The sequence below is a fragment of the Antedon mediterranea genome, chromosome 11 (assembly GCF_964355755.1).
Source record: "Antedon mediterranea chromosome 11, ecAntMedi1.1, whole genome shotgun sequence".
NCBI classification, from domain to species: domain Eukaryota; kingdom Metazoa; phylum Echinodermata; class Crinoidea; order Comatulida; family Antedonidae; genus Antedon; species Antedon mediterranea.
Genome location: NC_092680.1, coordinates 15,401,404 through 15,426,326, shown reverse-complemented (window position 1 = coordinate 15,426,326; position 24,923 = coordinate 15,401,404). Strand labels below are relative to the sequence as shown.

The following is a 24,923-nucleotide window of genomic DNA, read 5'->3' as shown; positions in this document are numbered from 1 at the left end:
TCTACAGTTTGCACAACAATGTGGAGAGAATACGATCGATTGTTATGGTGATTTCTAATGTGTTCAGTCAATCAAACTTTCAAATTGTATTCAAACTAAATTATTGTCTAAAATCTCATGACCCATTGAATTCCATTGACTCGTTTTATTCTTAATCCCGTTGGTATAATGTTTTTAATGACGCCATAGTATCAGTAGTTGACTGTATTACATTTCAAAATGTTTCCAAAAACAATTACGAAAGAAAAGAAGACAAATGTAGACGAAACTCAAGTAAATATTGAGGTATAGGATTATAGGTATTCATTTAAAACTGTCTCTTTAAAAGAAGGCTGCAGAAATCGTATTGTTTAACACATATACAAAAAAACGCTGAAATTACTGTGTATTCGAGAACCATCTGTGAGCACGACCTATGGTACGCGAGCGAAGCGAACGTACCATAGTATATTAAAATGTAGTTTCACAGTGCTGTAAACGATCAAATAAGTGCCGTGTGGTTGGAATTTATTTTCTTCTGTAAGATCCATGCTTTTGATAAATAAAAGAAAAATCGTTGACTAAATATTAAGGTTAATTTCAGGGAAAACAATGTATATTGTTATTATAAAATATTTACATTTGACAGCGGTGAAGCATAACAAAAATGATGCTACAGAATCTCTTGTAATGTCATAAGATAGGAAATTCATAAAAATAAATAGGAAATTCATAAAAATTGAATCTCATTTATGTACATGTGAAGCATTGTTCTTGTTTTAAATTATAAAAATCGAAACCTTCATAGTATAGGAAAATACTATTACTATTTTTATTACTAATTATTTATCCGGTTACTCATATTAAAAATCAGTACCACTTTTAAACATTTTTAAGGTGACATAAAAAATAAGTTAATAAATAATACATTATTATATTATATACTTATAGAAGAAACCAATCGTGAAGAAAAAAGCATCTTTGAAAAAGAAGGTAATTGTTATTTCTTTGGTGCTGTTTTTCCTAGTTTGTGGCGTGGTTACAGCAATAATGCTTACGATGGTAAGTAGATAATTATGTAAAGAATTTGTTAGAAGACGTGGATTAGGCTGAATGTGTTCATTCATTATATTAGGTCATCCTCTTATAAATCATTGTCAAAGCACATCTCTAGAACGTTTATCTTTCGTTTGCTCTTTAGTAGATAGGTTATACCTTAAAGACAGAAACTTGTATTTTGTTTATTATTTAATAATATTTTAAGAGTGCAGAGTAAATGCTTTATTCTGCCAATATTGACATGATATAGTGTGTAATATACAGTATTATATATTTTCAATTGTGAGTCATATGGCGTGCAATAGTACGTACTATTTATTTTAATGGCAAAGAAAAGAATCCATATACTTATTTTTTATATAAAACAATATAATTGAGTGTTTTATATTTATGCAGTGGTAAAAATAATTTTTTTCGGTAAATATAAAATTATTTTTCACTAAGGCTTCGTCTCGTGAAATATAATTTCATGTTTCACCTCATGACATTATGTGTACCATTATTTTTATATAGTAAATGAACTAAAACTAACAATATAGCTTTATTTAGCCACGGTGTGCTCATGTCTGGCATTACATAAGCAATTCATATGCCCCTGTTTATTTTTACTTGTATACCTATAATGTACAAATGGTAATTGTTGTAAATTTAGGGAACTGGATGGTGTGGAACCGTAGATTATATAGACGATGGGATCTCACACTCAATGGATGTATATACGTACCCCAGCCACCATGTAGAGATTGTGATATTTGAACAAATAGCAAATGTGACTGACGGAGGAACACTTATATTTGATTTTTACCACGTAAGAGTCTTAAGACATTAAACTATATCTTTGAAATATGTTTAAAAGCATAAAATAAAAATTAAGAAGAATACTAGTTCAATAATGTATGTCAATAATATTGTAAGTATTAAGACTCTTTATTATTTATCTTTATTCTTTATGTTTATTAATTTAGAAAATCATTGCGGCTTACAGCGCCCAAAACAGCGCTTGTTATTTGTGGGCAGACGAGAACTTGAATTGGCATAATCGTGACTGGGTATGTATTTGTTAAAATTACAAGTGTGAAAACCAGAAAAATAACAAAAAGCAAAACATACAAAATAAGATACAATAATGTTAACGTCACAATGTGCATGCGATTAGCAAACCTAAATATCTGCAAATATAAGTCATTCCTAAAACCATATTAGTGACAATTTATGTGTATAAATATCGTAATGTAAACCTATTATGCTGTGCAATAGCTTGTTCTGTACAATTTGATTGTGACGGTGTTTTCTTTCCAAACAATATGGCCGTGCTTTTGTCACTAGCACAATTACCTGTAGTGTGTATATTCAAAGGTGGAAGTACAAATAATGAACATTTTAAGTTTGCTAAAATATATCTACAAATAAATATAGCTACTTCCTTCTATAAGTCTATTATATTAGGCATTTTGCGTTTTTTTACCATTATGTTTAAGCAAGATTTGTTTCCTAATTGTATGCATAGGCCTACATTTTATGGTTATGTCATTAAAATCATATTTATAATTATTTAATATTTTATTTGCCTACAGTTGTACAATGGTAACTTTCCATCGTTTAATGTCGAACGACAGGACATAATATCACCAGAGTACCTGACAGGGCTTGCTAGTGAAGAAATCGTTGACCAATGTTGCGGTATGACCACATACTGGTCAATTAAAACCACAGAACTTAATGGAAACATTGGAATCCGGTTTTCAGAAAATCCGCGAAATAACGGGACTGTAGTTTGTTCGTTTAATTGGAAAGTATGTACATGCCAGTAAATTAAAACGTGTAGGCGTACACGAAAATATACTGTACTAAAATGTAAGCTTATGATAACCATTATTTAACACAAATAGAGAATGGTAAACGGTAGTATTTTAATAGGCCTACAATTTTGTTTTCACAATTTTTAATGAGGGTGATCCATCCAACAATTGCTGATCATTTGGGACCCCCAGAGGTTCACAAGACAAATATATACACAAGATGCTCTACATACACAAAGGCTTATTACAAGTCCTTGGGAGTGGAGTTGTACATTTCTGACATGTGACGGGACTTGAACCCAGGACCCTTGGAGTGGTAGCCAAGCATCATAACCACCAAGCCACAACTCCACTCCAAATTATCCTCCACTCCACTCCACTACAATTCATTTTGCTTCGAGGGTGAAGCACGCCATTATTGATTTCAATCAACTGTAGTTATTTTTTTCCGTACTTACATTATGTTCAAATTTTAGGCAAATATTTGTAAGATTCTTAAAACCAATGATAAAATCACTAGTTTCTTAAAATTGCGATACGCGAATAATGTCATAATAATACTCAGATAATTGGTAATATTTTTGTGTGTATAAATTTGTTAAATTACATTGTGTGTTTATCCTATTATCTTTGCGTGTCGATGTTGAGTCGACTATAATATAAACGCCGCGTTGTTAGTTCAAGTAGTAAATAATAATAATAATAATAATAATAAGATTTATATAGCGCACATATCCACAACAATTCTCAAGGCACCTGTGAAAAACCATGAAAAAACATAAACAAATATAAACCTTGAAACCTAAATACTACTGATAATTTTGACAAAAACCGAAATAAAACAAGACCAATCGAACCCACATAACTGCTTCCGTTTACCAGAAATTTAAGGTGCATAGACCAGCCAGTACTATAACTCACAGGTGTTCTCAGTGATGTGGGTATTTAGCTAAACAAATTAAAGCAATGAGGATGAATAAAATTGAATCTACTAAACATTTTAAGTGAATTTTGTTTACGGATTCCGAAAACAGTATCTCCTCAAACGGAAGTGTATGCCTACTTAATGACGAATGTATGACACCATCGCACGATCCATTTTAAATAAAGAATTAGATACATTGTCCACAATACCACATTACAACATGCAGAGTTCCGCCGATTGGCAAAACAAAAAATACAAATCTCAAAAATCTAATAATAATCCTTAACAACCGCGCGCATCTATTCGACTCATTCGCATATTATTACGTCATAGAAAGTTCCAGTGTTGCACGATATAACCAAAACAAGTATTAATATTATTAATCATTATAGGGGCGGATTGCTATAAGCGGTCTATAACCGGTCTTAGCGCTTAGCCGGCTATAATTCGTGACGTAGCAAGTAGTCTTATATTATAGACCATTGCTATACCGCGGTCTAACCTGTAAACGGTCTTTAAAATTAAAGCCTACTCGAAGGAGTCTTAAAACAGTCTTAAACCTCTCTTTTTGTTGCTTTTACGTATTATTTATCGTCAAAGATAACCAATTGAACGAGTTTTAAGTGTTAAATCAAATAATAACGGTGATTTTATTCTTATATAGGCCTAGAATAGATTTTCTCGTGTATAAATGTACGTACTGTTATGATTTGTGAATTGAACAAGCGTGACGAACATTACCTTATTTGGTATTCTACGCGCAAAGTACGCCCTCAATTTGTTACTTTACGTGGTCTTATTTAAGACTGTTTTATAGCAATGGTCTATCAGGAGTGGCTTTAATAAGACCGTCTATCTGATAAAGCCGGCTTTAATCGGGGAGTTAAGACCATCAGTTAAGACTGTTTTATAGCAATCCACCCATCTCTATAATTTAAGCGTAGTATTGCTTGTCGACAAGCTGAAGGTAAGACCATTGTCATACAGTACATAGATTCAAGGCATTCAACACTATTTAGAGATAAGACATTTTTTACGAAATAAAATGGAAGGTAGGTAGGAAAGTACACCTAAGGTAAATTGATAAACATTTTGTTTAATTATGTACAGTATATTAGGATGTAACGAGTAACGTATTGTATAAAAGTAATAAATTGAGCTAATTAACGCCTTCATGAATATAAGACACTGTCTAGTATTATTACAATAGTCACCACCATTTAAATCACATATTTAGTGTATTTATGTATTTAATTATTAAGTTTTTTGCCCATTTTGGAATTCTTCAAGAGTCATTGTCCATCAAAAAACATGTAAAATTAAAAAAAAAAATGATTTAATTTATAAAATTTAAAAAGGCAAAAACAAATCCTTGACTGACAGACAATTTGACAATTGCTTTTAATTTTAATTACAGTTGTTCATGTACATTATTTTGTTTCGATCCATTTCTTGAATATGTTACATTCGAATGAAAAAAAACATAATTTTTTGGACAATATATCCTAAAATACTACTAGAATACATTATATTTTGTTTGAACCATTTTAGACTGATGTTTTAACATTTTTTTTATTTAAAAAAACAATGCATAAATGATATACATATTTACCTATTGGGGCGTAGTTATTATTATTATATTGAAAATATTTTTGTTTTTTAAATTATTTTTCTGTAAAATAAAAAATAACTAATGATCATAAAAACGAAATAATAGAAAATAAAATGTAAACCATCAACCACTAAAATAACACCACTAACAAAAAGTAAACATTCCATTACTAAAACTCACATTAACATAGTGAAAACACTAACTTAGCAGCAGTTTGTCAATTTTAACTTTGTAAATAAAACGTAAAAAATAAAAATATTGATCTCTTTTGCTTATCTGGACTCATTAAGTAGATATTGCGATGCACCTGTGATGTCACAGCAATTTACAACAACGGCTGTACGGCGAGCGCGTGCGACGATATACTTAATTTCGCGATGGTTCTGAAATCATATTTGTACATTCCTAATACGTTGTTAAAATATGGTCCTCGGTATAGTTGTCCTTTAAGAAAAATAATCAAATGTATATTTTTCTTTGCAAGCATCCACCATTTGTCAAAATAAAATTCTTTTTTGGTGTAGCCAAAAACCATTATTCATTTACTGTAGTCTAAAATAGAATGATATTCAAAACAAGCTATTACAGATTTTTGAATTAGAAATATCGTTTCTTTCTCTTGTCAAAGGGCTACAGAATATGAAATAAGAAATATTTAAAATTAAAATATAGGGCAACAAACAAAACACCGTGATATTATTTTTGAAATATTTTTCATTTATCATAATTATACCGTAAATCACTACAAGAATATTTAATTATTCGGCTATTGCATTTTGGTAAAATATTTTTGAACAAAAATGAAATATCAGGAATCAATAATCATAAATTCAGTTTTATATTGTCAAATTCAGAACTACAGAATATGAAATAAATATTTAAAATTAGGCATCACAATATAATTTTAAATTTATTTATGAATATACTTTGTCATTTATCATATAAATAAATATAGGCCTAAGAATGTTTGTTTATTCAGCTATTACACTATAATGGTAACTGTTTTAGAACATAAAAACTATTTAAAAAAAAAGAAAAATCAATAATCATAAAATGCCGTTTCATTTTAGTGTAATATGCCCAAGTAGAATTCATTCAATTTATCTTTAGTCGTTAGCGTCCGTATGTTAGCTTGGAAACAAAAATTAGAGTAAACGATTCCTTCAAGCAGAAACTGGTCTGAGAAATGTAATCATTTTAATAAACAATTGATCACCAATCAATCAATCTTTATTTTCCATTATAAAAAACATAACATAACAAATGAATACAACAATAGGCAAAAATCAAAGCAAATTGATTATTACAAAATGTAACGTAAATGATTAGTATCTATAATAGGAATGGTATAACGTTATCATTAAAGACTCAAGTCTATGGTATTTTTAAAATATCAATACAACTCCATGGTCTTATTAAATATTAAAATATTTCCTATCAATTGGATTATTTATACGTTATGAATTCAATATATACAAAAACAATATAGTGATATTGAAAACACGGAAAAGGAAAACAAAAACTCAAATTCAGGTAAGTTGTAATTTATTCTCACTCGGTTGATAAAATGGGAATCTGCCATTCTATTTAGTAAATGAAATGCGCTAAATTTAATCGCAAATGATACCATTAAAGCAATATTTAATTATAATGCTCGACATTTAATTAAATTTATAATAACATAACATATTAATTCAATATTTAGATGATGTTTGAGGTATGGCCCTATACAACAGATAGCATGATTATGTGAAATCTTACTACAATAAAACTGTCTAACGTTGAATAATTCTGTCTTTTTTCTATTTCTGTAGGCTCGAAAATGTCCAGAAAAGAAGTTGTTATAATTGGTACGCGATTAACATTTTACAAAATATGTTGCCTAATGCTTGCAAAATCTTGCTGGCTGTTTGCTTGTTGTATTTGTATCTGTATTGAGATCCAGTCACTGATACCAGGAAAGAGTTAATCCACTCTTCTCTTCTGATACCCACAGCAATGGATTTTTTCATTAATTTGCCATGGGTTACATACATATATTGAAATGTTGTTTATGAATAAAACTATAGTTAGTAAATTACATTAATCACTAGCTAACATTCATTTTAAAACTACTACTTTTATAACTATCCCAGCAGAAACTATACGCTATAGGCCTATAAGTTGCATGTTCACACCATGCTTACAGTATATACCTTTTCCTAACAGTGTTGGTACACCTTCAATTTGCTTTCGTGACAAAGGCACTACATGTTCCAAGAAATTGCCAACATCTTCTTCTCTATAATGAACAATCTGAAAGATACAGTATGCCATTACTTATTGACCCGGATGTGACTAATACAGGTGTTGACCCCTTCTATGTAGAATGTGAAATTTCAGATGGAATATTTACAGGTAAAATAAAATTTATTCTAAACGATCACCTAATAAATAGGTCTGTTAAGCACACTGATTTACATTTACGTCACAGTTAAGACGCGTACACAGCTTGTTTGGACGTAACGCAAGTACGTCAGTACAACGAAAGAGAGTTGACCAATGGAAAGCGACAGCCTTAATTAATCCATCGATTGTGGCGGTCAAATTGCTTGCGTTGCGCTTCGTCTTGCTTTACGTCCTAGTGGTAAGCGTTAATACAATGACCTTTTTAACCAAAGCACTTTAGAATATCTATCGATCATATCATAAACATTATATCTTTTTTATACGTGGAGTCTGGCATGGTAGGAGCGCATTTTGAAAAAAACGGTCACCAATCACCAATAATGCTGTCGATTCATAAATAAACGTGTATACAGGCCTACTAAATACATTTTCTTACAGGTACAACTATCATAACACCGACTAGTAGCCTTATTGAGTACGTAACTGGATATGAATCTGAGGGTTCGTTTATAAACAACGTTACGTATGAGATGTCTATTCAGCAGATTGTAACTTTAATGACGTCGTCTACCTCATGTCGGCAATACATGAAAGTATGAATAATATTGTGTTCATTGGTTTCTCATAATTCTTTATTCACCAAAGGCAAAACGGTATAAACAAATAGCTTTCGCTAGTCAATGGTTTACACCTGATTAACAAATATAATACTGTTCAGTGCAAACGATTTTGATAATATAATTATACAATAATGTAAAAAAAAAACACACGATAATGACAAAAAGAAAGAGGTGGGCCAGCATTAATCAGTATCTCGATAATAGTAGTTCAGTTATATTTTTTACGAAATTAATTTTTGATGTATTATTTTTTATGTCGAGTGATAAATTATTCCAAAATTTTGTGCCAGTAAACGAAATTCTAAATTGACCTGCCATAGTACGGGCTTTTGGGATAGATAGGTTTTTACCTTGTTTAAATCTAGTAGTTCGTAAATGATCAACTGTACTAAAATAATAACTGATTTGATGTGCAGAGTTTCTATTATATAAATCAAAAACAAAATTAAGTACACATAATTCGTATAGTTTATGAACATCTAAAATATTAAGTTGCTTAAATATCGGAGATGACGAAGCATTAAAATCAGAAAAGGTTATACACCGCATACACATTTTTTGAATGACACAAATAGGTTGTAAATATGTTTTATACGTGCTACCCCAAACTTCTATGCCATAAGTGATACTTGGTTGAATAAACATTTTATATAATAAGATTAATATATTTGTGGGTACAACATATCTTAGTTTAAATAAAATGCCTGCCTTCTTTCTAATATTGTTTTTAACATCATTAATATGAATATTTCAGATTAAATGTTTATCAATCTTAACACCAACAAACATTACTTCTTCTGCTTCATTAAGTTGTTTATGTTTTACGTATATATTACCGTTAGTAGAAACATTTTTATTCCTGTTACAGAATACAATATAATTTTGTTTTACCAACGTTAATAGTTAATTTGTTTGCATTGCACCATTCAATGACATGTTGAAAATTATAATTAATTATAGAGAGATCAATATTATTGCCAGAGAAATCATGAAATAAATTAGTATCATCTGCAAACAGCCTAAATTCAAAAACATTTTTTAGAATGAGAAATATCATTTTTGTAGATCAGAAACAGGGTTGGACCCAATACTGATCCTTGTGGGACTCCACATGAGATTGGGAGTTTATCAGAACTAATTTGGTCAGCAGCCACGTATTGAAATCCTCCTTTTAAATAGTCGGTTAACCAATATAATGGTTGACCTCTTATTCCATAGTGTTGTAGTTTAGATATTAATATTTCATGATTAATCGTGTCGAATGCTTTCATAAAGTCTATAAATATGCCAATAGAATTATTTCCATCATCAAATTGTTGTAGAAGATGGTTAACTAAATTTATAAGTGACAATTTTGTGCTGTATTTTTCTCTGCTGCTGGTACTATGCACACCATGTAGAGAAAGTTACTACAACGGATATGTCTAGAAATTTGTATCAAAAATCCTAAATTGGAAAACATGAATGAACACCACCTCAATTACATTTATTTTATTTGTATGGGTATTTATGAATTGGGTTAGGATTCGTCTGATGATAAATGGAGGAACTACCAAGAGAGAGAGAGACATAGATTAACAACTGTATTGTCAATTTCTGTCTATAGTCATTGTATTCATGACAAACTAGTTTGACAGTATGATGTACCAAAATAAGTGTGATGTACTCAAATATGGCAGTGATATGCCAAATTATGACATTATCATGTCCATATGGGCTCGTCAAATTTGATATAAATGTAGACAGAAATTCCATCACGATTAATTAAGTAGCAGCTATACTGTATCATAATCATTGGGCTATTTTATTTGAATGTAGAATATTCGTAAATTTTTTTCCTAACAGTATGAGTGCTTTAATTCAATCGGTGTACCTGTCAGTTTTTGGATTTCACGTGATGGTTCGAAAATGTATAACTGGGGAAGTCCAATCGGCTTTTATGGTTGCGCATGTGGATATAGAGGTAAACCTATAGTTTGACATTAATTATCATCATAATATTTTACTCGTCTGTATTTTCCGTTCTTATCAGATGGCCTGTAGTTAGTTTGATGTTACACCTGTCTATGTATAAGCCGCTACCTAAAAATCACATAAATTGAAAATTATTCAAAGTAATTCTACTATACAAAAGATTATCACAGATCAGCATTTACCGATGAACGTCTAAAGCAATACATAAAGCATTTTGCCCAAACGCCAATAACAATTTTGTGATACTATTTTATTTACTAATTCTTATAAAAGGTGACTGTAGCGATTTAAGTGAAATGTGTGAATGTAACAGAAATGATAAGGTTTTGAGATATGACGATGGATATATTGAAGATATGTCTACCCTACCGGTGATTCAGTTACGACATGGTGACACAGGCCATTTTTCGGAAAATGGTACCAGTACAATAGGACCACTACAGTGTACAGGTAAGTTTATTAGTATAATGGTTACATAGGATACTTTATGGTTGTTGTATAAGCATATTAATAAGACCATTAACATGTATTAGTGTTTCTCTTCAACAATTGTAATTACTGCCATACATGGCTATTACTGACTATTATAATACAAGTTGAGATCACTGCTGATACATCTACCATGGCACCTTTAACACACCTGTTGACGACTACAATAATCTTCTAATAATTTCTTCTTTTGCAGGCTTAAAGGGAGTGATGCATTTCTTTGACAACATAAGCTTCGTGTCTGAGTATATCCATTCAGCATTGCCTGTTAGGTCTTTGCTCACGTGTCTTACCTTATGTGAGCAGACTGAACAATGCCGATCTTTAAGTATCAGTCCTAGCAACTACGGCAGCGGTTTGGTTTCATGTACACTAAATAAACGATCAGCGAAAGAGATTTCTAAAAACAACATCAACCGGGATGACGATTACAAACACTTTGAATATTATTCAAATTAACAGATATGTTGTTGTTTACTCTCATAATATATAATCTAACGTGCACTTTAGAGGTAAGAAAAGGAGAGGAATTCAATCTACACATCTGTTTGGTGATGGAAGTAAACTTTTTGACCTATGTAGGCACAGGGCTATTTGTACGAATATTAATAAATTGTATAGAGAGCCGTTGTAAGTACAAGCGGATGCACTGTTCTTTATTCTTTCTTTCCTTATTTCATTCCAGACCAACAGCGAATCATCACCACTAACAGTCTGGTGAAAATCTTCATAAAAACTACTTTAGATAACAAATTTAAATCTTTAAAACAAGATGGCATTTAGACACCGTGACTTATTTATATAACCCGTTATGTTATTATAAACAAAATGTATAACAATTTGAAATTGAATGTGTCGTAAACAGTTTTATCAACAAGTGTAGAGAAACATATAACCATATATTTTACCACCAGATGGTCATTATTGTTGGTATATTGATAGTATTTAAATATATAGTTTTATAATACGAAGCTTTTCTTTTAGAAATTAGCACTGTATGACAAATACAATTGAAAGAATAATTTTCACTGTGATGTAAAATTGTGGTTTCTTTCTTATAATGTCAAAACAAGGCCACGTACATGGCTGCAGTCGCGTGCTTAAATTTGAGTTAGTGTTTACCGACCAACCGACCGACCGACCGACTAACCAACAGACATACTGAGCTGTAGAGTCGCGTTTACACGCGACTAATAATTATATTGCTTCTGAGACAGGTTGTCGAGGAATTGTATAATATATTTATTTATAATATAGCCTACTTTAGTTAGTTCGTTGATGTAGATTTTTCATTAACATTTAGGTACAAAAATGATGAAATTGTGTAGTCCAGCTTTATTCTGAGTTGAATGTTTAGAAACGGAAATTTAAAAGTGTATATAATTATGTAAACCTATTAAATCCCCATTTTCTTAAAGATGTAAAATATAGCATGAATATCAGCATATTTCATTTGTTTACTTTATGGTATAACAAAAGTTCCGGAAAATCATTAAACTCAGTTGTTATATATAACAGTTAATATATTGGTAATTTTCTTTTAGTTGTTGCAACATACAGCATTTTTTAATTTCGGAATTTATTTTATGAGCAAATGCTTGAATTAGTTAAGATGTTTCCTTAGTTTGAGGAATACTTTCAATTGTGTACAATTCGTGAAATGAAATAAAGAAGGAAAAATGACTAAAATTGTTTATTTTTATTTATTCCTTTCAGTGTTACGTAAAAAGGGATAACTGAGGAGAGACAAGATCTGTCAAAGACAACTATCGGGTGGGTGTCTATACCCCCTCTCCCCTTCTTCTTTGTTCTTATTTTCACTATCTTATGATTTTCATCTAAATCGTTTATATTGTCCATACATAACTTCCTTTCTCAAGTTGTTCATCGATCCAATTTTTAATCATTCAGATTTATAAAGTTTAGTTCTTTATATTCACTTCAATAAGCTTTATTATTGGAATAATAATATTGAAATTCAAACTTTACCCATATACAAATTTGCAAATTTATTTTCAATTTATTTAAATCTTGTTTATAATTGTTATAAGTATTGATTGCACATAATGTATATGGCTTTTTCCACAAGCTTGCCTCCTAAATGATTTCATCTTCTCTGTTTATATTGTCTCTTTTAATACTTTTTTTTTAATTGTAAAAATATATTATTTCTTTGCAAAACAGTAACAAGATCGGAAAGAAAGTACTTTAGTTTTGCACAGTTGAAGTAAAATTGGGAATGATCGGTTGGTAAAGCAAAATAAAATTGCTACATAGGTTGAGGTAGGGCCGTTAACAAATATTATTATTGTTTGTGTTAGTGCTTTTGTCTGTTTAAACGTGTCATATATATTATATTAAGTCTTCTTTATCTTCTTTTTCCGCTCGCTGCCTTCATTGTTATACTCCAAAAAACATATCAAAAACACTGTAGTAGGCCTATTCGTTGTCAGAACAACTTTGAAAATAATATTATTTGTAAGTACTTCCTTATTCCATTTTCGTTAATTGATATACGATCACAGGCTTGTTTGATTTGCTTTTTTAAGGTAAACAGCGTAAGTATTCAATAGTATACCACTGACTTGGAAGTTTAAATTTAAGCATAAGGAAACTTAAAGGCACTTTTTGACAATGCCTTCATATACTACTTTAAAGACATTACACCGTGTCATTCGTTGTCGTAAATGTACGTTTATGTCTACCTGTGACTAGGTAATTATAAATGAGAAGTGCTTTCTGGGATCTAGGGTTATTTATGGCAAATGAGAATAAGTAATCATAGATTAAAACGTATATACTTATGATAATTATTGTGTTAAAATGAAATATATGAATGAGAATAACACATAGAAACACAAATAAATAATCTGTCTTTAATATTTTGTTTTTATTTATTTCAGAAAGTATGATTGTTGCAGTTGCAATCCTCCTTCAAGCCATTATTTGTCTTGGTAAGTCTAAACATTCTTTTGAGGAAGATGCAAACATCCATTTTTATGTTATGAGAAGAAGAAGAATCCGACCCCTGCAGAATGGTATCTTATATTCTCTTGTTACTGTCATATAATGAACTATAAAACTTAGTGGAATAGCATCTGATTGATATTACAACATTAGTTATTTTATTAAAGTTTTCTCAAAAAATACAACAATCTATTCTAACACAAGATACTTCATAAAGTGAAATTAAAAAGTAAAATAATGTTGTACAGTAGTTGTATTTCCCAACACTCTCCCGATAATGGCGGGAGTCTCCCAATACGTTGTGTCATCTCCGGTTCTCCCACTAAAACAAATGTTTTCCCAATTGGATAGACAAAAAAATTATACAACACTTTATAATTTCTACTACCTCTAGGCTCTATATAAACAAGGCCATATACATGACTGCAATCGCGTGCGCAAATTTAAGTTAGTGTTTAACGACCGACAAACCGACTGACTGACCAACCAACCGACCAAACGACCGACATTTTGGTCGGACGTTTGCAAGCGACTAATACGATTTTAGAAACATACAAATAGAAGAGTTTTACTATACAGATATTGCCTGCTTAGAGGGGAAATATAAGATTTGACATCCCGAGTGAATGACATTTTTCTTGAGGGAATATATATTTCTCGGAGCGCAAGCTGAGGGAAATATATATTCACGAGAGCAAAATATCATTCCCGAGAGGCCTATTTTACCAATATAAAAAACGATATATGTTATATTATAGCCAACAACCAGTAGAATATCCGGTAGATAATAAGCATGCCTAGGTAGGCGTTGCGTTCAGCTTACATTGCGAAGAATAATGTACAGATAATTATTAATTAATTTATTCCTTGGCAATACAATATTCACTTAGGCATAGGCCTTGTAATTGAACAGAAGAATTTCCATCAATAATCCTACACTAATAATAATATTACTAGAAGGTAGGCTTTTCGTCGCATCTATAGAGGGCGAATAACAACATAAGGGTGCTATGTATGTATTTTAAAATTGTATACTATAACCATTTGTACATTTTCAAAATCTATAAAGTCTATATCTTGGTAATTGGTATAGGTAGAAAGTTCATTTTAATGTCAAGATGCTCAGAATATATAATATGTTTCTATTCACTCTAATACAATTTTGTCAGAAAATAGCCGAAATCACCATTTCCGGAATTGTGATCTTTTACCCTAATATGCTCATTATCTTAACTACTTGTAGTAGAGAAATGCGATTGCTAACGACATATATGTTACTATTTGGTCTAATAAAATAGTTTCATTTCATTTCATTTCATTATTTATTTGGTCTATTTAAGTATATAAAAAAAAAATGAAATTGGGGAGACCAAGGTGAACTTAATCACTGTAGCTGAGCCGGTTGACCCAACCCCAAAGTCAGTTTACACATAAAAGACGTAAAGACAAAATACCGTTACAGCGAATCAAAATGAATATGAACTTTTCTAATGAAGGCTGATGGGCTTTCTAGGACTGCAGCATCTGTCAACGGTCTGGGAAGCTGGTCCCAGACACGGGGTAACCTGATTGCTATAGAATGGAAAAAAACCTTGTGTCCTTGATGTCTGAAGCACAAGCGATCATTGTGACGAGTATTTATTAAAATACAGTTATGAACTGTGCTGCAGTCCAGAAACCCTACCCGAACCTATATAATATAATAAGAAATTTATCTCTTCTAACAGACAAAGATAATCCTAACCAAATTGTGTATTAGAGTGAATAGAAAAGTCTATGTTCCAAGCATTTTGACACTAACATGAACTGGTTACCGTTTACCAAGATATATACCCTTTTTTGCCGCCATTTTGAAAATATTTATTTTGTTTTTGCTACAGTGATTTTTCGAGTCTTTATGCCCTAGTAAACAATGTCCACAATTTGAAAACGTTGTCATCCATGTCACGATCCTGACCCTAAGGCACCACATTATAGACACTAATTCTAATTTTAATACCGCCCTCTATGGGCTGATGTAATATTCAAAAGTGTATTAGCGCCCTCATGAGTTTGGATACGCTTTAAAAATCTTTACGATATTTCATTTTTCCAAATTGAGAGGTCTGTAGTCGAGAGAATTATATATAACTTCTCCTTTTGACACTAGTCCATGTACCATGTAATAGCGTAGGATGTATTATGAACTATTTTTTAAAAGTATACAAACAATGTATGCAAATAGTGCAAATAAACAGAAATAAAAAAAAGGGGAAAACACTAAAAAGAAGAGTTAACGGAACGCATTGATATTGCTATACTCTACAAACAAATAGTTATTGAGTTTTTTATTATTCTATTTTATTTATTTTTGATATCGTTTCAAATTAATGAATTAAATTTCAATATTTCACCGAGTGGTTTAGAATTTATTCTGTGCCTGTAGACCTAATGTTTATATATAAACGTATCTCTTCAGAGATTCCGCTTCGTGAATAAAATACTGAAAATACTGATACTGATATTATTTTATTGTCCATAGTAATATAAAATGGAAATACATTTGAAACTGGCAAAATACAGATTAAAAGCTTTTATCATAAAATGATTAAAACTATATGAGGGCGTATCAATTTGATCTCTTGTGTGCGATGGTGAGGGACTATAGTGCTGATCAATTCAGGGTTTGAACTAAACCATGAAAGGCTCAGTGGTCTAATGGTTAGGACATCTGCATATTAAGCAGAAGGTTCCGGGTTCGAATCAATAGTCGCAATTGTGTTGCAAACTGTGTAAATTGTATATAAATCATACTTTTTCTCATTCTCACAGATTTGCTCATCTTATCGTTTCAAAATAATATATTTTCAGTATATCACCGGGCGAGTTAGAATTAATGTTCTTTCAATTTGCATGTAATGTAAATGTATGAATTTAAATATATAATACATACATATAATAAGATTATTTATTAATCAATTAATGATTATCTTTTGAAATGAAATAAAGTTGAGGGAACTTAACAAAAGATAAGCAGATAACAGTGTATGTTTATGAGTTACAATAATGCTGAGAGTTTAAGTTGAATATTGATATTCAACAAGACGAAGTTTATTTAAACAACAAAATCTCTTCTCGACAAATAAAAGTATTATTTTTATTTAATGAATGCAAAAAATAAATTAAATGCTTTACAAGACACAGTAGCATACGAACTTAAGGTGAACTTTATTAAATAAAAATCTCAACATGACATTACTATCATGTTGGAGTTATGTACGGAACAACTCAAGTAGCAAGGATATAATCAAATGTGTATACTATAGCCAACGATTTATGATTTCATCGATACATAACCCTCTACTAAAAAATAAATGAACCAAACCCAACAACGTTACTACTTACAGAAATAGTTTTTACTAAATAATACATTTTTTGTATATTTGGATTTTTTACCCAGTATGTTGTTATTATGTTTTCTTCTAGGAAATGGTGATTATATAACAGTATTGAATTTAGGACCACAAAGTAACTCTAATACGAATTATCAATGCTACATACCTACCGCATTTACTGGTTATACTTTGAGTTATGGTAGATCATTTGCAGTAGCAAATGGTGAGGCTGTTAGTGAAATAGCATGGGACGTGTCGGGAGCAGATCGTAGGTGGTATGTTACAGAGGTCTTTGGCATGGGAGTATACTATTGCAAGATAGTGAACAATGGCGTCACCACTGCTGTACAAACTACAAAAATAAGAGAAGATGGTAAGGCCTATCACATTTCTGTGTTTTTCCCCTTTTTGTGGGTTTTTGTTGTGAATTATTATTAATCTCTCAACATTTTACAATGAGGTTTCATGTATCATCATCATATGTTACACTAACAAAGTTTACTCGATTATATACAATAAGATGACTTCTATAATCAAATTTTTAATTCACAGAAACACAATAATAATAATAAATTGATGATCATTATATATACAGTATGTATAACCTTTGATTCAAATTACAAGAATTTATTTAGATGTTATATAAAAAAAATAATGAATGTTTTGTATTCGTGTAATGGTACAATTAATGGCACTTGGTGAATGATGAAAGGTTATATTTCAACTCGGTTCATCGCCTCGTTGAAATATAACCTTTTATCATTCACCTCGTGCCATTATTTGTACCATTACACTCATAAACATTCATTATTTGTACATTATTACATATACTTGTTGGTTCTTGTATTCTATTTGACTTTAATTAATTTAAATGAAATATAAATTTGCTTTAACTCTTTTTTTGCATAAACAGCCTTAATAACGCCTGGAAATTCTAAAAACACAGTAACTGTAAATGAAGGAGATAATGTTACAATTACGTTCAATACTTTATTAAGCAGTTCTCTAGCGTGGAGGAAAGATGGTTCTTCTGTATTTAAGATTGGAGCAGAAAAAAGCGTTACCTTTGGCTCTGTGGCGACCAGTGATGCTGGGGTTTACGAGATGTATGAGGATGGTAACCGGGAAGATCGTAGGCACTCGTTTATCAAGTTAATTGTACGAGGTAAATTATGTAACCTTGGAAGGAAAAGATGTAACATAAAGCTATGATTGTCATTTTAAACGACGACAAACAGCATTGTGAAATCTTTTGAAAATAGGAAGTAAACAAAGCGTTACTGTTTAACTTTCATCTTTTGTTGTTTTCTTTTGTATCGATTAGTAATTTGTATTGAATTTATTCAGAGTGCCCACGTCACAGATGGGGTCCACCTAACTGCACTGGTGACTGTGAATACTGCTATAATGGAGGCGTATGTGATGATAAAACAGGATTATGTATCTGCGCACCTGGATTTCTGGGATCTACATGTGAAACTGGTGAGAACTGCAGCATACCTAACATCATCATTGTTATTAATAAACAACAATATAATACAAATTAAAATCTAAAAAACAATAAAATTAATAATACTTGATTGTGTAAACAGATATATCAGGAATTTAGATTCTAAAAAGTATTCAAACATTAATTCAACGAATTTATATTCATCTTAGTTTCGTATCGTTGTTCACCATTAGTTTTTCATATCCGGTGGCAAAACCTTCACTTGTTGAAAGAAGAAGGCATGATAGCAGTATTCAGTTGTTTAGGAAATATTATATTATTAATTTAGTTAAATTTAACTTATTATAACAATAATAATACACTAAGTTAATTAATATTCATCAATTAATTTGCATAATTCGTTCGTTATTTAGAATGCGGCGGCAATAGACATGGTTGGAATTGTGAAAATCGATGTAGCAGCCAAAGTAGACTTACTTCATGTAGAAACTTTCAGTTCTGCTTACCTGATCCATATGGATGTAGCTGTGTTACCGGCTACAAAGGTTTAAAATGCGATACAGGTAAATTGTAATAAACTTCCGTAGAAAAAAAAACAAGCAAAAATGATTTAGTTTTTAAAAAGACAACATTTAAGTTAAATTTAACACAATAAAAAATATTTTCTTTTAGAACGTTTTTCCCCTCTAAATTACAGTTATTTTTAGGTAAATATTGGTAAATGTGAAAAAATAATATGTGACAAAAATTAATTTTAAAAAAGATGTTTTTTTTAGGTGTACAATATAATTATCTGTTAATAATCAATAGTTCGTTGTTAGTTTTACTTAATTCAAACTGTACCATTTTAACATAAATTCAAATGTGTGATGTATGTAGTCTTTATTTAGCCTATTAATAGTTTTTTCTAATCGTTCATTTTACACAGAGTGTTCGTCGGGTACATTTGGTGCAGACTGTGCTCAAACATGTCATTGTAAACAAGGTGGTTGTGATCGATATAAAGGAAGATGCACTGACACCCAAGACTCGTCATGTGCGCCCCCATGGACAGGAACCAATTGTCAAAGTAACATAAAAATGTATCTTTAGAAAATTAATTGATACGGCTATAAATCTACAATTGATACATGTGCAACTTTATATGCGCTTATTGATTAGAACTACATCAACCATCATGTTTCATTTTTAATTAGCCCTATCTAACGAAAAAGTGATATATAATGGTGATAATTAACGGAATCTAATGTACGTTCAGCTTTCTGTCAACGTTTTGAAAATGTTTGCCACGCGACGTTGTTGAATGATTTGGACATCAATTTGTGCGCGCTGTCTATAACTGTTTTACTCCGCGTCTAAAGTTGGGGCACTGTTTTTTTAATGGTAGTCCCTAGCTTCCCTTCCTAGCATTTTCAATATTTTCGATTGATAAATGGAATAAAAGCTAGTGCTTTATAAAACATAATGCATGCTTTGTATTTGAATGGATGGAGAGAATATTTCATTCGATGAAAAATTGACTGCTTTATATTTCAAGAAATATTCTCATCATCCAACTAAATAAAAATGTATTATTTGTGTATACTATGATTGATTTCATTTATTGTAGAATGTCAACAAAACTTTTATAGGGAAAACTGTGAAATCGAATGTAATAAGGAATGTGAATGTCACCGAGTGACTGGCAAGTGCATAGAAGGCACATGCTTTGGGCTTAATTGTGATGACGGTAAGTACAACATTATCAATAATGTTTTTAAACAATTAAAGCTAACCAAATCAAGTTATTAGTATATATATATTAATATCGATAAGTAGATCCTTTCAACACAAAAACACAAATGACTTCTTTAATTATTGTATGATACACCAAGTAAGTTATTAACCATGTCAAATTTCTGAAAGACTTTAATTGGTACGACCGAACACTGCCCTCCGCAATATAAATAATCTGTCATCGTGCCTATGAAAAATGTTGTTTTAAAATTGAACAAACGAAGACAAAATGATATTTGTCAATTTTGAAATACACGAAATAAATTATATATTAAAAAATTGCACAACATGTATAGAGGCAGGAAGTGGATGTGAGGTTCACAGTGCATTTCTTTCTTCTTTTTTTTAATGAAATGGAATAAGTGAAGTAATTGACGTTTTATCATAGCATAACCTCGACTTAACCAATATTCCCTCAATCAACAGAAACTAATATTTATCACTGTATTGTATTTGGACATTCAACGAGCCTTTCTTCAAAGAGTAATATTTATTAAAATTAACATATCAGGATATTACTTTAGTCAATGTAATCAACGAAACTTCTTGCGTTAACTCACATAACGGTTGCAATTTGTGCAAGACGACATCAAATTTCCACTTTTCCACCTTTTCTGAAATTAAACATCCCCCGTCCATCAGTGAGTTTATCTTATATCACCCGAAACATTAACAAATATCTATAAAACAAATGTTTTGTCTTGGAATATAGAAAAAAAAAATCAATATTTCAATGTTGACTGGGCTATTAGCTACCAATGATTTACTTAAAATATCATCCATTCCCAAGTGTTTAGTGTGTATTGAATTCGAATACACTAGTATAGAAATTTTTAGTGTCAAATGTATAACATTTTCTTTATTAAACGTCTTCAGAAATTGATGAATGTGGTACTGGATGCTTGAATGGTGGCACTTGTACTGCTGAGGATAGTAAACACATCTGTAAATGCCCTCCAGGGTTTTCGGGTCCAACCTGTGAGACAGGTAATTTGAAAGTAGTAGTATATAGGCGTATCACAATAAGACTGTTCAATTTGGTTTGTATTTACAAAATTGTATCTTTTTTTTTTCAGAGACTGTGGTTGCATATTGCTCCTGTGCTTTGCCATAATTGTTTTTCATAAACATGGTTATGGCTTTTGATAGTCTTGTCATATATTATACACGGACTTTTTTAAATATAGGTTAAATACTAGTATCATCATAGTTTAGCATGGGAAAGCATTCACATATACATTTCTCCATGATGTATTTATGCTAAGAAGGTATTGTTGCATCCAACATCATATATGTGAATGTTCAAAATAAAAGTTACAACTTATTTCCATAAATTGAATACGTTAGGCCTAATTAGGGTTAAGGGTTTGCTTTGTCATACTTAAAATATTATATGTATTCATCTTTTCCATTGATTGTAAACCTCTAATGAAACTTTGTATTTATTCAGTATTTTATTATTCAACTTCTGTTTCCAATAATAGTCAATTTAAACAATTAATTTTTATTATTATCATTACTGTAAATAATCACTGTATATATTTTATAATTAATATTATTACATTGTTTTTTTTGTCAAAATCACTGTAAATACACGTTATTATGGTTGCAATTATAATACCAAAATTAAATATTTAGGAGTTGTTTTTAACTCAAATGGTAATTGGAATAAAGGCAAAGAACACAGTTGTCAATAAGCTAATAAGGCTTTGTTTACATTAAAGGGATTGACCCATAGGCGTTCTGGTAACCTCAAAGTTAATATATGGAACCATATATTTGATGTTAAGATTATGCCAATCTTACTTTATGGTAGCGAAATATAGGGTTTAAATGATATATCAGTATTAGAGAAGGTTCAAATTCAAATTATTATTAATATAATTCGTTACTGGATAAGAGTAATCCAAATGGATAATGACAAATGTATTAAACAAATTTATTAGACAAATTTATTAGACAAATTTATTAAACAATGTTGTGATTTTCAATATCGAAAAGCTCAAAGAAATGAGCAATGTTGGGCCAATGACGTAAAACAAATACTATTCATAAATGGATTTGGTAACATATGGTACTCACAACAGGTCAATAATATATATACTTTTATTTCAAATTTTAAACAAAGGCTTTGAACGACAGCAATTCTAAATATATGCTTTCCTTTTATACAAACAACCCAACTAAGTTAAAATAATTATACTTATCTTATGTCTACCACAAATACTGATCTTATTGATAAACTTGGAAAATATTGGGTTTTTTTTTCAATTAAACGTAGAACAGAATTTTTAAACGCACTCAAATGATATTTATTTAACTATTACATTGTATATTATTTGGGCCAAAGGCCATATATAATAAATGTTTCTTGGATTTCCAAGAAAGAAGAAGAAGAAGTTTATTTCCTGTTTAAATGGACGTTAAAGCAAAAACTTTCATTCGCGTTTGTTTCACATTAAGAAAAATAAATAAATTGCCGTACAGAAGTATTGAACTATAAGCAGAACGAAAAAACTAAAATGAACCTTTAAGACTTTTGATGGATAATTTATAGTAAAATTAGCAGATCTTATATGGATGCAGTGGCAGTAGTAGCAGCAGCAGCAGTTGTTTTGTATTGATTTCTTTTATTTGAGAAAGGCTATATTTTGTTCTAGTGCTTTGCAATAATTCATTCTCCAAAAACCGTGGTCATGATTACAATGGTAGTTTTGTCAAATTGTAAACGGACTTCAATACTAGTAGTATCATCATATCAGTGTAAATCATACTAAGTATTTAATGTATGTAGTTAGGTAGACTGTAAAGGCACAGTTAATGGGTAAACAAGTTTGTAATTTTGAATAATATACAATTGATTCTATATTTAGATTATTTAACAAAAATTGAATAATAATAATAAACACTTTGTAATGTTTAGTAATTATACAGATTTAACAAAAAAGTATTGTTCAATAATGGTATGATACTACAGGGCTTTTGAAAATGTAATCCTATATTTTAACATTAGCAGGTCTGAAAATAATAATAAAAAGTGGTCCAGAATTGGAATCCTGCTCTGCTCTAAAATTATACTTGATATTATTGACGGGAAAAAGCAGGAAAAAAATGAAAAAAAAAGTAGAAAATGTTTAGAAATTATGTGTAACTGAAACAATGAATGAATAAAGGTGGTGGTGAACCACAAAAGATAAAAAAAAAGATTGCTCAGTACCAGATGGCCAAAAATGTTCTCCTATCTTTTAACATTAGCAGGTCTGAAAATAATAATAGGCCTAAAAAGTGATCCAGAATTGGGATCCTGCTCTGGATTACCTAAAAAAATGTATGTCCTTGACCACATATCTATCTGTGGTTTGGTAAAGACCTGACAATAACTTGAGTAATCCTCTAACAAACAAACAGAAAGACAAATAAACACACACGCGAAAAAAAACGGAACAGCAAAAACAAGAGAAGGAAGACAAATGGACACTGACAAAACGATCTTCGACTCTTTTAAAACGGGAAATATGAGTAGTATGAAAACGAATAGACACAACAGGGCAGTGTAAAATAACAAGGCCAACAGCCATTAAGTCGCGTGCTACAATGCATAGTGATACCGGACCGACAGACAGACCGACAGACAGACCGACAGACAGACAGACCGACCGACCGACATAGTGAACTATACTGACCGAAATTACTGAACATGTTTAAAAATGTTGAAATGTTTAAAAACATTTATATTTTTTTCGTGTCACTTTCGACGTGCTCGTATAACGTAATTTCGAGTTGAAAAGTAAGTCAAGAAAACAGAAATCGGGCAAAAAGAGTGCGCAATAACATTTAACGCGCAGTGCGCGCGCAAAAGTATGCGCACGCATGGCAATTTTGTAAACGCTTAAAATTGCCTGAAATGTACTCTTATTTCATCGAAAATAAATTTTGAAAATTTTAAGCGCGCGTACACATGCGTTACATGCGCTTCGCACGTAATTGTATTGCCATATGATGATTTATGCCCTGAAATTTATGAGTACCAAATTTTATTTAATTGTGATTCATGGTTGTGAAGATATGATTACAAACGTGATTTCGTTAAATCGTGCGTAGACCGCGTAATTTTTTATTGCGCACCGTGAAAACATAACCACATTGATTCCTGGCCATAAGGAATATACTGTGAAAAATTGACCTAGCTAGATTAAACTGATATCAAGATAAGGTCAGAAAGCGATAAAACGCATAGTGATACCGGACCGACAGACAGACCGACAGACAGACAGACAGACCGACCAACCGACCGACATAGTGAACTATAGAGTCGCTTCCACGCGACTAAAAATTGATAAGAGTAGCAGAGTTCAATCACGACGTATCATGTCATTGTATTGCTTTACTAACGCGATGAAATTTAAATTACAGTCAAACGTTTCTAAATAATCGTATACAAATAGAAAAATTATTGGAAGGTATTTTTAGTTCACACATGACTACTTAGCGTACTTTTTACCAACCCGGGT

General features: G+C 30.9%; 3 protein-coding genes across 3 annotated transcripts; all 3 read left to right on the top strand.

Moving 5' to 3' along the window:
* LOC140062410 (uncharacterized) lies at positions 1-4,888 on the top strand. Its single transcript, XM_072108621.1, has 5 exons — positions 1-285; positions 931-1,041; positions 1,691-1,846; positions 2,004-2,087; positions 2,613-4,888. The coding sequence occupies exons 1-5, from the start codon at positions 220-222 to the stop codon at positions 2,847-2,849; spliced, it is 654 nt and encodes a 217-aa protein (XP_071964722.1). The 5' UTR covers positions 1-219; the 3' UTR covers positions 2,850-4,888.
* A 2,749-nt stretch (positions 4,889-7,637) lies between these two features.
* LOC140062782 (neurexin-4-like) lies at positions 7,638-11,980 on the top strand. The gene is made up of 5 exons (XM_072109107.1): positions 7,638-7,771; positions 8,201-8,355; positions 10,228-10,345; positions 10,630-10,806; positions 11,042-11,980. The coding sequence occupies exons 1-5, from the start codon at positions 7,684-7,686 to the stop codon at positions 11,302-11,304; spliced, it is 801 nt and encodes a 266-aa protein (XP_071965208.1). The 5' UTR covers positions 7,638-7,683; the 3' UTR covers positions 11,305-11,980.
* Positions 11,981-13,281: 1,301 nt separating this feature from the next.
* LOC140062616 (angiopoietin-1 receptor-like) lies at positions 13,282-23,619 on the top strand. The gene is made up of 10 exons (XM_072108906.1): positions 13,282-13,323; positions 13,749-13,799; positions 17,278-17,559; positions 18,100-18,351; positions 18,534-18,668; positions 19,050-19,199; positions 19,565-19,705; positions 20,246-20,365; positions 21,289-21,399; positions 21,489-23,619. The coding sequence occupies exons 2-10, from the start codon at positions 13,754-13,756 to the stop codon at positions 21,524-21,526; spliced, it is 1,275 nt and encodes a 424-aa protein (XP_071965007.1). The 5' UTR covers positions 13,282-13,323; positions 13,749-13,753; the 3' UTR covers positions 21,527-23,619.
* Positions 23,620-24,923: the final 1,304 nt, after the last annotated feature.

What these genes read in the sequence shown, in the direction of transcription:
- LOC140062410 (XM_072108621.1), top strand. Translation starts at nt 220, where the DNA reads ATGTTTCCAAAAACAATTACGAAAGAAAAGAAGACAAATGTAGACGAA. An exon ending in CAGCAATAATGCTTACGATG is followed by an intron (nt 1,042 to 1,690) that starts GTAAGTAGATAA and finishes TTGTAAATTTAG; the next exon opens with GGAACTGGATGGTGTGGAAC. An exon ending in ATTGGCATAATCGTGACTGG is followed by an intron (nt 2,088 to 2,612) that starts GTATGTATTTGT and finishes ATTTGCCTACAG; the next exon opens with TTGTACAATGGTAACTTTCC.
- LOC140062616 (XM_072108906.1), top strand. Translation starts at nt 13,754, where the DNA reads ATGATTGTTGCAGTTGCAATCCTCCTTCAAGCCATTATTTGTCTTG. An exon ending in TATCAAGTTAATTGTACGAG is followed by an intron (nt 18,352 to 18,533) that starts GTAAATTATGTA and finishes GAATTTATTCAG; the next exon opens with AGTGCCCACGTCACAGATGG. An exon ending in AGGTTTAAAATGCGATACAG is followed by an intron (nt 19,200 to 19,564) that starts GTAAATTGTAAT and finishes CATTTTACACAG; the next exon opens with AGTGTTCGTCGGGTACATTT.
- LOC140062782 (XM_072109107.1), top strand. Translation starts at nt 7,684, where the DNA reads ATGCCATTACTTATTGACCCGGATGTGACTAATACAGGTGTTGACCCC. An exon ending in CATGTCGGCAATACATGAAA is followed by an intron (nt 8,356 to 10,227) that starts GTATGAATAATA and finishes TTTTCCTAACAG; the next exon opens with TATGAGTGCTTTAATTCAAT. An exon ending in AGGACCACTACAGTGTACAG is followed by an intron (nt 10,807 to 11,041) that starts GTAAGTTTATTA and finishes CTTCTTTTGCAG; the next exon opens with GCTTAAAGGGAGTGATGCAT.